This window comes from Nycticebus coucang, chromosome 11, assembly GCF_027406575.1.
Source record: "Nycticebus coucang isolate mNycCou1 chromosome 11, mNycCou1.pri, whole genome shotgun sequence".
Classification (NCBI taxonomy): domain Eukaryota; kingdom Metazoa; phylum Chordata; class Mammalia; order Primates; family Lorisidae; genus Nycticebus; species Nycticebus coucang.
The window spans coordinates 121,218,674-121,231,910 of NC_069790.1; the positions used below are offsets into that span (position 1 = coordinate 121,218,674).

The following is a 13,237-nucleotide window of genomic DNA, read 5'->3' on the forward strand; positions in this document are numbered from 1 at the left end:
TACACCAAGGCACACTATAATGCAATTCCTTAAAACCAGTAATAAACTAAAAATGACTTTTAGCTAACTTTACTTGAAAAAAAAAGAAATTTAGCTTACCTTTCTTGAATTATTCTTTACTTTGACTAATATTTTCAACATAAAATTTATTGACAGTGTTGAATATTAAAGCTACTAAAATCATAAACCAATTTTAATAAAAATATACTCTAAAAACACAGTTTTATACCCAGCTTTAAAAAACTTTTATTTTTTCTAAGTGACAGTTCAGATATAGGCCTAGCATTATCATACATAGGTGCTTATTTCTAAAAACTAAAAGGATGAAACATCCCTCTCTAATAGGAGACCTGTGCTTTGAGTTTTGGGGGATTTTTTCTTCACAAATACTCAGTCCTGGGTCAAACTTAAAATAAACATACATTGATTTTGTGTTTAATTGAAATGAGGCCATTTCTGTTCTTGCTCTTAATGTGTGCTAAGCATGAGAAAGCCTGCTTGAGCACACGTGTAAGAAGTTAAAGAGGTGATAAAAGTGACCCCCTGGCTTTCCTGAGTGGCAGGATAGTCTTCTGTCGCAAAACGAGAATATGTCCAGGGGCAGATGAGGAAATCTCAGTTTGAGCGTGAGGCCACGGTCTGTAAAGGGCTTCCTCTTCTCTCACGTAAAGTTCTTAAGCTGAATGGGTTTGGAGAAATTGCTCTCACCCAGCGTGCACCTCTGTGTGTGTGTGTTCGCTCACGCACACACGCACATGTGCATACAATATGGTGCACTTGTTCTCAAACATTAACCAAAACTAGAAATGTTAAAAGAAAGACAAAAATAAACGTTAAGATACTGCTCTGATACATTTTTCTTGCCCTTGCCTACTCCCACTGGACTGTCTGTGTGGGCTCTCTCTCCTAAGAGACTACTGTTTTAAAGAATAAATGACAAAAGTCCTTTGGGTTTTGCTTTTTTTCCCCAAAACATCATATTTTAATAGGCAAGATGAGAAGCTGAGAGCATGTGGATTTGTAATTTTATTAGTTGGTGTTTAACGCTTAGTTCCAAATGTTCTTTCTTACTAAAGACTTGAGATTTAGATTAGCATTATGAATTTTTTTTTTTTGAGACAGAGTTTTACTCTGTTGCCCTAGGTTAGAGTGCTATGGTGTCATCATAGCTCACAGCAACCTCAGTCTCTCGGGTTCAGAGATCCTCTTGCTTCAGCCTCCTCAGTAGCTGGGACTACAGACACCTGTCACAACGCCTGGCTAGTTTTTTCTTTTTCTATTTTTAATAGAGATGGGGTCTCTTGCTCAGGCTGGTCTTGAACTCCTGAGCTCAGGCAGTCCACCTACCTGCTAAGATTACGGTCATGAGCCACGGTGCCCCGCCTGCATTATGAATTTTTAACATAAGCCCAACTTAAAATCAAAATAAATAATTTTGATGACTGTCTTTGTCAACATTCCTCTTGGACCACACTGGCTTCTGTTTGCCTTCCTTTCCCTGGGACTGGGTTTGGCTGGCACATGGGCCCTCAGAAGTCAGCTAGGCCTTTAGAGCCTAGCACTTTTGAGTTGTTCCTCTTCCCCAGCTTGAATGTGGTTGAACATGAATGCCCTCAGAACCTACATCAGTTGAGACATTTATAATTAGTAGTGATTTTTTTGGGGGGAGGGTGTCTTTAAAGCAGTGTTTTCGGGCGGTGCCTGTGGCTCAGTTGGTGGGGCTCCGGCCCCATATACCGAGGGTGGCGGGTTCAAACCCGGCCTCTGCTGAATTGCAACCAAAAAATAGCCGGGCATTGTGGTGGGTGCCTGTAGTCCCAGCTACTTGGGAGGCTGAGGCAAGAGAATCACTTAAGCCCAGGAGTTGGAGGTTGCCGTGAGCTGTGTGATGCCACGGCACTCTACCAAGGGCCATAAAGTGAGACTCTGTCTCTACAAAAATAAAAAAAATAAAAATAAAATAAAATAAAATAGTGTTTTCAACCTTGGCTGTTTGTCAGAATCACCTAGAGAGATTTCATAAATACAGCATTCAGGGCCCACCCCAGAAATTTCTGTTATAATTGGTCTAGGTGGGGTCCCAGCATCAGTATGTCTCAAAAAAAAAAGAAAGATAATTCCTCTTATGTGGATTATTCCAATTTACAGTCAGGGTCAGAAGCTACTGCTTTAGAGCATGGTCTCCCCACGTTTGTTGGGGATTCTGATACAGGGGCTCCCAATTGTGTTCCCTGTAAGGCCTCACCCACATAGCAAGGGTGTATCTGTCTGTCCTTAGGCAGGTGGTGGTGAGTTGCTCTTCCTGATCCCTAATTCCTTTTTTTCTCCCCACTGGAAGGATTCAGGTTATTAATACAGCTTTGTAAATGTTGGGATCTCTCTCTTAGAGCAGTCAGCCTCTGCACATACACCAGAAACCTGGAAGATAATTCCAGTAATTCACAAAAAGGTTTCTCATGCTGCTTGTCTGCAGTGCCGTCTCTCTTCTCTTGCAGTGAGTGCTGCAGAGAGCTGCTGGACACAGTGGATAACTACGCAGTGCTCCAGCTGGATATAGTGTGGTGTTACTTCCGCTTGGAACAACTGGAATGCCTTGATGATGCTGAAAAAAAATTAAACTTGGCCCAGAAATGCTTTAAAAATTGCTACGGAGAAAATCATCAGAGACTGGTCCACATAAAAGTATGTTACTATAATTTGTTCTTTGTATTGTTGAGTCCATTTCTCAAATTTTTGTTCATTTTTCTTTAAGTATTTAGACTGCAGCCAAAAGGGTATCTATCTATCTATCTATCTATCTATCTATATATATATATATATACACACATATATGTAGTGGTAGTATGCACTATGTTCTTTTAAAGTATACTTCTATAAAGTGTTAAATGTTTTACAAATCTGGCTATTTCTTTGGTAGATAAACATTTGGTCCAAAGGAACACAGTTTTCTAGTCACAGAACGCCACCGATGATTTCCCTGACCAGGAGACAGCTGGTGACTTATGTTCAGTAGAGTCTAATTTGTAAGATTGTAATTGCAGCAAATAGACACTTCAATAGTAACAGTTCTTTTGAATGAGTCACAACTCAAAAGCTGTGATTTGAGTAAGGATTTTTCTATGATTTCCACATGTCATCAAAATCCTTCTTGTGCAGAATATCTCAGGCATATTTCTCTGCCACCTGAGAGGGCTGCAGCTCTGGATGTCTGGAGGCAGGTGCTCTGACACCATTGCACTTGGGGGCTTCACTTTTGCCATCAGTAGTAGTAAAACTACAGATATTTTAGTACTGGCATTTTACCTCTATGGAGACAAAGGGAATTACAGATATGAGTATTACAAAACTATAATTAGAAATAAGACAGTTTTATCTCTTCTTTCCCTCAATAATTTTAGGGAAATTGTGGGAAAGAGAAGGTATTGTTTTTAAGACTCTACTTGCTTCAAGGTATTCGAAATTATCACAGTGGAAATGGTGAAGAAGCTTGTGAGTATCTCAATAAGGTAAGAAAAGTAAAGTTGTAGCCCTTTGCACCTGCTTTTTTCAATCCCTAGAAATTAAGTATTTTATCAACTCAGTAATTTGTGACTTGTGAGAAATGTGCCTCTGCTATTCCCACCCCCTCACATATAGCATAAACGTATATGTATTTGTTAGGGTGCAGGCAAGATGCTGTGATAAGGAAACTTCAAAAAGACAGTGGCTTTAATTGGATAGAAGTTTATGTCTTTCATCTTGAAGTCCAGAGGGAGCAGGCCAGGGTGGTGGAGCAGGCCAGCCAGCCTCCACATGTAGGTCCCAGATTGCTCCTGTCAGTGCCTCTTCCAGCCAGCAGAGGGGGCAAGAGAGGTCATCCAGAGCAAGAAGTTGGGTGTAACTTCTGGGTCATCTGGAGAGAGATGGCCCAGAAGTTGCACCCGACACTTCAGCTACATATATTTGGCCTAGATTTAACTATCTGGCTACACCTAACTGTGAGGGAGGCTGAGAAGTGTCACGTGAACGCCTCAAAATCAGGGGATTTTAGGGGGTTGGGAGACAGACTCTTACACCTAGCTGGGAGAGCAGTGGCATGATCATAGTTCACTTTAGCCTTAAAACTACTGGGTTCATGGGATCCTCCTGCCTCATCCTTCCAAGTACCTTGGACTACAGGTGTGTGCCACCACACCTGGCTAATTTTTTACTTTTTTTTTTTTTTTTTTGTAGAAATAGGGTCTCACAGTGTTGCCTAGGCTGGTCTTGAACTCCTGGCCTCAAGCAATCCTCCCATCTTGGCTTCTCTCCCAAAGTGCTGGCATTATAAGTGTGAGCCACCACACCCAGCCCCAAACTCAGGGGCTTTTATTATAAAAATGAAAGGGATACTGGATACCAGTCACTTCCACAACACCTAGCTTGTCACTTATGTTATATTATGGATTAGTTATCTGAGCAGAGATAGTGTTGTGTGTTTCTACTTCTAATTAATACCAGGTCAGATTTTTTTTTTATGTAAAATCTGATGCATCTCAATTCATGTTGAGTACAGTATGGTTTCTTTTAAGCTTTAGCCTCGTGTTAAGCTTTAATGTTGCTATAGTTATGTGATTCTTATATTTCTCCGTGTCTCTAGGCACGTCAGCTCTTTAAAGAGCTATATATTGATCCATCAAAAGTTCACAACTTGTTGCAGTTGGGATTTACTGCCCAGGAAGCCCGGCTTGGCCTGAGGGCATGTGATGGGAACGTGGATCATGCAGCTACTCACATTACCAACCGCAGAGAGGTACCCTCTTCCCATGGGCTCAGCAGTGCTCGGTTGAGGCCTGTGCCTCAGGTTTCAAGGTTGGGAAACTTGAGGCAGTGGCAGGCTTGTTTCCAAAATGCCTCAGCAATCTTGGGTACAAAAGAACAAACAAAGGTAATCCCCTAGGAGTACTAATGACAAGAAACTCTATCACTCCATATTGGAAGGACGGAGAAACTTGTCTTTTTTAATTATATCATTTTTTAGACAATACGGTTTCCTTAGTTTTCTTTTCTGCTGTGGAGGCAGATTATACAAACCATCTCCTCTCTCTTCACCTCCCTCCATCCACATCTCTTTCTCCCTCTCTCTCTCTCTCACACACCCCCTAGTGTATTTCTAGAAGTCATTTTAAAAGGAGGCTGTGTTTTTCCATGGGGCCATTATTAGAATTGGATTATATTCTTGCGTAGAAACGCGAGTCAAATGATAGAAGTGAATAACATATTATGAAAGTACAGGTAAAAATCTAGTCATTTAAAATAAGTACATTAAATAAAACTTTAGTTTTTGGGGGGTTTTTTGTTTGTTTTTGGCTGGGGCTGGGTTTGAACCCACCTCTGGCATATGGGGCTGGCACCCTACTTTTTTCAGCCACAGGTGCTGCCTGAAAACTTTAGAATTTTGGAGTTGGAAGGAACCATATCACATACAATATGTTACTTTTATAATGAACTGAGGTCCAGAGACAGTTGATGATGGGATATTAGTAGTAGAATCATTTTTTTTCTTCCCAAAACAAGAAGTTGGCATTGGATTATCTCACAGGTCTTTCTAGCTGTAAACTCCAGCCATAGAAATCTCTGGGATCTTCACATGTATATGCTCTATATTTTTGCTAAACACCAGGATAATCCTGAAGGGAACAAAAATAGCCTTAGGGGTATTTGGAAGGGGTCAGGAAAGCCTAGTGGTCATTTGCCTGCCTGTTGTTGGCTGGGAGTAGTTATGGGTTGGTTACATGGTGACCAGTCAGCACGCTGTTCAGGTTTCTCCTTTCACAACACCAGCTGTGTTAATTCCCCTTTTCTCCCTCTCCCCCAGTCTGCACTCGACTGCTCTCCTTATCATGGTCCATTGGGTTTTGCTATAGAAATCAGTGAGTATAAATGAGGTGAAAGCTATGTTGATTGGTTTGATGTAAGTATGTCAAATTGTATAAAAAAACAACACATTGTAGCCCACATACGCATAAATGTATTCATGATCTATGTGTGTATGACTTAATATAAAAATAAATAAATAAAAGAAATCAGTGAGTAGATAAAGACAGAGACTTGGAGAAGCTAAGTTCTGTGTGTTTGCAATTGTGCAGTCTAATTCAGCACTAACAGAAAAGTGAACCCTGCTGATAGTGCATTTGTCACTTTACTGTTATTTGATTACCAATAAGAATGTATCAGCACTTGGAAAGCCAGTGTTTTAAAAGGAGATCATTTGAAAAATAATTCTTATCATGGTATAACACTTTACAGTTGATCAGAGTCTCACAGTCATGTCATTTTGTTCTGCCTGTGACCACCTATGAACCGATAATTCTCATTTTACCAATGGGGGAAACTGTGGCTCAGAGACTGCCTTTTAAAGGATAGTGGAGTCATATCATGTATACCTTTCTGAATTAAGTTATAAAACCCTTGGAGAAAATGCAGGCGAAAAACAGCAGTGTGTCCAGGGCATTTGACCTTGCTCACTCTGTACCTGCTACAACAACAGTTGTTCAGGGCAGTTGACCCTGCTGACTGTACCTTCCAGATGTGTGTTGGGATGCTTTTGGTTGAAAGCAACAGAGAAAACAATTCAGGGTGGCCTAAACAATAACAGAAGGTGTGGCAATGGTGGGATTTGTTAGCCTACTTAATTGTAAAATGTGCAGAAGTGGGATGGGTCTCCGGGTTAGCTGCTTGAGTGGCTGACCAGTGTCACTGAGGACCTAGTGTCTGACTCTCAGCTCCCGCCCCATGTCATCAGTGTCATCTCATCACAGCAAGAGCCACAGTCTGTCCTAGAATCCTCAGTGAAAGTCCTGAGCTTCTCACTGATTGGCCATCCTTGAACCAATCACTGCGTCCAGGGGAATGCCAAGATCTGATTGGATATGGGGTTACCCTCCTTAGCTTAGACCACTCAGGACCTATCTGGGAGCCAAATCAGCCTGGCACACCTAGGGAGGGGTAGACTGGATATTGGGACAACAAACACAGTGTCCCACAGAACCTGTGCTCCTGCAGAAGCTTAAGATGAGAGAGAGGAGTCTGCTCTCAGTTCCTGAGGCTCTAGGTCTGAGTGCATAATTCTGAAAAGTCTGCACTTTCTGTACAACATGGCCCTGACTACGGGCCAGCTTCTCCTCTCAAAAGAAACTGAAACTTAGAAGCAGATCATGAGAAGTGCTGCCAGGCTGCCTGCGAGGTTTCCAGTTTGTCTCAACCATACAGCACCTCCTACCTGAGATCTGACCTCATTGCATCCATGATTGATTTCAAGGCAGGCTCATTGTCACTTATTTGGTCCATCTTATCATTCTATCGCTTTCTAGTATAAAGAGAAATATCAGAAAATAATTTTCTCTCCCATGATTGCATTAATGTACACAGCTATGATTTAATAATAAAGAAAATAATTTTCTCATGATTAAAAGAAAACTGACTTAACCATTTGTAAGAAAAGGAAGATTATTCTTTGAGGTTCCACCTTGGTATGGCTGTGTCTCCTGGCTGCCACTCTGTGCTTGAATGTTACACGTGCTAATTAGTCTTTTGAAATAGAAATGGAAGAAGCTGTAATTAAAAGCAGAGAGTGGGTCCAGTAAAGGCATTTGCAGGGGTGTGTGTGCAAGTAGAAGTGGAGACGCGAGTGCTGTGGAGAAGCTTAGCTGGCCTTGTGGTTGAGACAGTGTGGCAGGGTAAGGGCAGTTTGGGGGCATTAGTAGGTCCCAGGAGTCTGGAGCCCTGGCTGTCAGAATGAGGCACTGACCTGGCACCCAGTTAGGGAGGGAGTAGGGCACCACTGCAGGCTTTTGAGTAGGTGAGTGAGATGGTGGAGCCCACTGCGCTGTGCAGAAAGGGTTGGAACCAGAGGAGTCTGGCCACAAAGAGGCAGTTAGGACATAGTAGGTTGTGGAGACAGGCCTGGTGCAGAGGAAGTGGAGGCAGAGGATGCCTGGTTACTTGGGTAGCGTACTGGTGGGCTTGTCTAAGCCTTCATCCCTGGAGGTGTTTCCAGTAGCCACGCTGTCCTGCCTGATCCTGCTGTTGGCTTTGTGGGAATTTTTGGTTCCATGGTGATATTTCCTTTTTTTTCCTAAGAGATGAGGCCACTGTTTAGCGATGAAGGAAGAAAGCAGAGAGTCAGCTGTTGCCTGGCTGAGCAGGCTTCTGGAAGGAGAGGCAGCTTGCTCTCGGGCCCACTGGCAGTGGGGCTAGTCTCCCTGGGAGAATGTGGTATCACTTTCTCCAAAGATTGCTGTCCCCTGGCAAGATGATGAGGTTGGATGAAATGTGTTGGTTTTCACACTTGCTTTTTGTTTTTCTAAGCAGGAAAATCCCTTTTTCTAAATGACATATTTATGGGTGTTTTTTCCAGCTTGTAAAACAATTTTGGAACTTTCCTGAGCGGGCTGGCTGGGAGAGAGAAAGAGACTAGAACCCTCTGAGGTTGTCTGAGAAACTGGGCTAAGAACCATGGCCCTGCCAGGCTCAGTGGTTCACACATGTAATCCCAGCACTTGGGAGGCCAAGGCAGTGGATTGCCTGAACGCACAAGTTCAAGATCAGCCTGAGCAACAGCAAGACCCTGTCTCTAAAAAAAAAATAGCCAGGTGTTGAGGTGGGCGCCTATAGTACCAGCTACTTGGGAGGCTGAGACAAGAGAATTGCTTAAACCCAGGAGTTTGAGTTTGCTGTGAGCTGTGATGCTATAGCACTCCACCAAGGACAACAGAGACTCTGTCTCAAAACAAAACAAAACAAAAAGAACCATGGCCTTAGGTGGCTTCTATCCCTGCACACATCTTGTGGCTTCTAAATGAGCCGATGAGTCCAGAAGCCCCAGAGTGCAGTGGGTGGGTCAGCAGCAGCATTGGAGCCCTGGCCCTGCCCCTCACCCCTCACTCCAAAGCCACATTTGAACATGAACCTTCAGAAGAGTCAAGACTGGGAAGTGTTCCCACCAGTTCAGAAAGAGGATCTATCCTCTCTGTCCGTCTGTAGTGAGAGTTCTCTGGGTTCAGCATGGCCCCTCTGATGCTGGAGAGTGAGGCTGAAGCCTCTGCTCCCACTGCCTGCCCTTGGAGTGGTGCCCATGGCTCTCAGCCCTTAGGCTCTCCCGCTGTCTGGCTGGGCAAGGACAGGTGGAGAGAGGACCCCTCTTCTTTGGTTTGGTTTTCTGCTTTGCCTGGCAACCCTGAGAATCCTACAGAGCATTGGGAGGCTTTCTGCTAAGCTCAGTCCCTAATTCAGTGAGACTTTGCTGTTTTCCTAAAGGAATTGGCCCAAATAAGGAAAGAAGAAAAAGAGAAGAAAAGACGCTGCCTGGAGAACATCAACTCTCTGAAGGGCATGGGCTACTCCACGCACGCGGCCAAGCAGGCGCTTCACCAGGCCAGTGGCAACCTGGATGAGGCCCTGAAGGTAACAGCCCCTCAGGGGCCTCCGGCCTTGCCCCTGAGCAGTGGGTGGCATCCTGCCCAGCCCCAGAGTCTGGGCCAGTCACACTGCCTCTGCGGCTCTCCACATACTTCAACTTCATGAAGACCACTCCTGTGGGCCTTCCTCCTAATCCTTGCGTGGATCTGAGGCTCAGCTCTCTGCTGTGCTCCAGCCCCATGCCCGGTGCCTGCCCAGGCCTCCTGGCTCAGGACTGGCTCCTGTCCACACTGGTGGCAGAGGCCACAGGTAGGACTTTGTGTAGGGTTTCCATGTGCAACAGAACGAGTTTAACATAAACAGGTGTAATTTTCATAATTAAAGTTTTACTGTAATTTTTTAGTATTAAATTTAATTCAAATATCCAATTTTATATATTTAACCCATGGCACATGTTGGCTAAAGGGCTTTTCAGAGAAATCCTCAGAAGTGACAGCAGGTGTGGAGGAGGGTGGCGGGGTAGAGCGGCCAGGTGAGGGGCATCATCTTGTGCCCTTGTGAGGCGGCCACACCGAGGGGGCCCTCCTTACCTTTGCCTTTTCTTCCTGTCCCTTTCTTTGGAAGATGCCACAGCCTTTATTTATACATATGTACGCCCTAAATTTAAAAATGTTGTTTGGATAGCTAGTGTAATTTTTTATGTTGAAGAAAATATAAAAGGGGCAGGAAATTCTATCTAAAGGGACAGATGAGGCTCAGAGATAGTCTGGACTATGTGAGCAGCTTTAGCCACAGGAGGGGTTAGTGCTAGAAGGGACATTCCTCAGCAGGACTTCTGAAGGTAAAGATTGAGTATTGTGCCATGAAGATGTCAAGGGTTAAAGGAATTCTACCCACCTGCCTAATGCTTTCAGGGTAGAGGGCCCTGGGCAGACTGGGCAGCCCTGAGCTGCTAAGGGAGCTGCATGCAACTGCTCATGGCCTCAGGCCTGCTTTCCTGCTTCTGTGGATGCTGCGGCCCCTCCTGCTTGCTGGAAAAGAGAGGTCCTCAGCTCTGACCTCCCCTTTGCCCGGAAGCTGCTGGTGAACCCCAGCCTGGGTTGGGACACCTTCTCTGCCTCAGGGTGACCTTTGTGTAGTCCCACTTCATTGTCCTTACTTATTTGTCCTGTAAGTAGCCAAGGCCAGGCTGGTCTGCCCAGCACACAAGAGCTGCAGTCTCTGACTGAGTGAAAGGCTGTCCATGATGAATTAAGGGCATTCTTGTGTATTCTAGATTCTGCTCAGTAATCCCCAGATGTGGTGGTTAAATGATTCCGATCCTGAAACCAGCAACCATCAAGAAAGCCCTGCCCAGGAAAACATTGACCAAGTGAGTGACAGTGCCTTTGTGCCCCCTGCCTGTGCAGCTTTGGGTGGGGTCAGCTGGGGTAAGGGGTGAACCAGGCAGCAGCCCAGGCGCAGAGAACAGAGAAAATGAGAAAACATCCCGAATTCTTCCTTGTGTGGCGCCACCTCCTTTTCTGTGCGGTACCGTCTACCTCAGCCTGCCGTTAACATCAGCCTCATTTCCCTGCCTTGTCACCTAAAAAGATGTTGCTGTGTCCTGTAAACTCATGCAGCTTCATGTGCCAAGCGATGGCTGCATCCACATCGCCCCCCCCCGACACACGCGTTAGTGTGCCTGGTACACTGTGGCTACTTAACTAACAAGTAGGCCAGTGTGCAACTTTGCTCTCAGCCCCCAAGGTGGTCATCTCTCCTGATATAACTGCATACTGACCCATTCAACTCAAGTCTTCCAGGACTTCTCCCAGGTGGCTCCATACCCCCCACACTCAGGCTGCTGCTGCTGTGTGACTTATGGTCTGCATGCTGTGAGTTCTTAGCAACAAGACCTGGCTGTCCAGCTGTGTCTGTGGGTGACAGGAGCTTTGGAGGTCAGCATCACAGCGTCCCCTCCCTGTGCCCTCCCCTAGCTGGTGTACATGGGCTTTGACGCCACAGTGGCCAAAGCTGCACTGAGAGTGTTCCGAGGTAACGTCCAGCTGGCAGCGCAGACCCTTGCTCACAACGGGGGCAGCCTCCCTCCTGACCTGCGGCTCTCGGCAGAAGACTCTTCGTCAACACCATCCACATCCCCTTCAGATTCTGCAGGTAGGTCTCAGTGCCACGTGGAAAGCAGAGTGTCCACTTCCACAGCCTTGGAAGCCGACAGGGGAGCCTGTGCCCTGGGCTGCAGTTGACGTGGACACATAGAAGGGCGTCTGCCCGGCTGCCTGGACAGTGTGGCCAGCAGGAGGCATAGTGTGCTGTTGACCTTGGCCATGCAGTCATCCCAAGGATTATTCCCCTTACATAACGCATTGCTATGATAATTTATTGTAGGAACCTCTAGTGCCTCGACAGACGAAGACATGGAGACAGAGGCCGTCAATGAGATCCTGGAAGATATTCCAGAACATGAGGAAGATTATCTAGACTCAACTCTGGAAGATGAAGAAATTATTATTGCAGAGTACCTATCCTATGTAGAAAACATAAAGTTGGCAACAAAGAAAAACTAAATAATGAACAGAAATAAGTATAAGTTGCTGCTTATAAACGCTATCATTATGAAAAGTTTAATGCAGATCTTTTGTTCTTTTTACTTTTTACCTGATTTTGCTCCGAGTGCATCCTCTTAGGGTATAGGAGCAGCAGCAGGGGCCAGGTGTCCTGGTCCTTAATGGATGATCTTAGGGAAGGAGCTCCACTGTCCTGGCTCGGGCTCTTCCCCTCCTGCTTCCTGCTCTGCAGCCCTAAACCAGGTCCCCTGCCTGGTTTTTTCGCCAGGGGCTTGTTGCCAACAAGGGGGATGCTGTCTGGGGAAGGTCCAGGAGAGGGTAATGGGGAGGAGGGAGGGCATCCAGACCCTCCTCCTCATTTTGCCCAGCTTTCCCGCCCTCGTGTGCCTGCTTCCAGCTGTTTTCCTCCTTCCCGTGATGCTGTCTTCGCTGTGCGAGCCCCATGTCTTCCTGTGCCACCCTCAGTGCCATTCCCCAAACCATCCTTTAGATTTTCATTCCAAGTGCTCTGGCATAAAAGGGGGCTTAGGCCTTAGCCGCCATCCCGGGTTGTAGCAGATGCCTTCAGCCTGAAACATCAGTATTTTTTATGCTCCTAGTTCAGTACAATATGGACTTGAAAAGTTGCAGTTGAAAGTCAGGCTTTATATGTATGCAGAATTACTCATTACAAAAACTATTTTAGTAAATAGGAAAGTTTTAAATGCTAACCAAAGCAACTTATTTTTAATTAACATTTTTAGACTGCTGTCATACTCACCTCACTGCTAGCTAAGAGACCTCTGTGTTTACATTTTCTCCACATTTCTTGTGGGGTTTTTTGTTATGTGATAAGACTGTTTCTAAAGATACATAGTTAGCCTTTTATTGACTCAAATACCCATTCTCACTGCGCCATGCATTCCTCTGTAGATATGTGTGAATGGAAAGCCCTCCCCTAGGACTGGCAGCAGCAGCTGGATGTGATCTGAGATTCTTCCTCCTTTCCAGAAGGCACTGGAGGCTCCTCTGACTGGTGGCAGAGTGGGCCACCTGTTGCTATCAGGGGCTGGCTGAATTGCTCCAACTTTTTCATGAAGTTTGGCTTGGACCGTCAGGAATCTTGTCATTCTTTTAAAATGGATACCAATGGAAATAAAAGGTGGAAAATATATTCAGTTGTCAGCCTAAATTTGCAATAAGCTACTCAATTGTGTCAAATGTCGAAAAAGTCTGGGTCGCCTAGAGCTTCATTTCTATTCCAAGGTGTTCACTGAGTTTTGTGAGGAAATGGAATGAGCACCCTCACACGG

At 45.2% G+C, this 13,237-nt stretch overlaps 1 protein-coding gene across 1 annotated transcript in view; it reads left to right on the forward strand.

Annotated features, from left to right (window-relative positions):
- The window catches only part of NUB1 (negative regulator of ubiquitin like proteins 1), a 30,841-nt gene extending 18,840 nt beyond the window's left edge, over positions 1 to 12,001 (forward strand). The window contains exons 9-15 of the mRNA XM_053609111.1: positions 2,496 to 2,682; positions 3,399 to 3,506; positions 4,619 to 4,771; positions 9,277 to 9,423; positions 10,655 to 10,750; positions 11,358 to 11,535; positions 11,767 to 12,001. Coding sequence (XP_053465086.1) covers positions 2,496 to 2,682; positions 3,399 to 3,506; positions 4,619 to 4,771; positions 9,277 to 9,423; positions 10,655 to 10,750; positions 11,358 to 11,535; positions 11,767 to 11,945 — 1,048 coding nt within the window. The 3' untranslated portion in view covers positions 11,946 to 12,001. The remainder of the gene's footprint in view (positions 1 to 2,495; positions 2,683 to 3,398; positions 3,507 to 4,618; positions 4,772 to 9,276; positions 9,424 to 10,654; positions 10,751 to 11,357; positions 11,536 to 11,766) is intronic.
- The last annotated feature ends 1,236 nt before the right edge of the window (positions 12,002 to 13,237 follow it).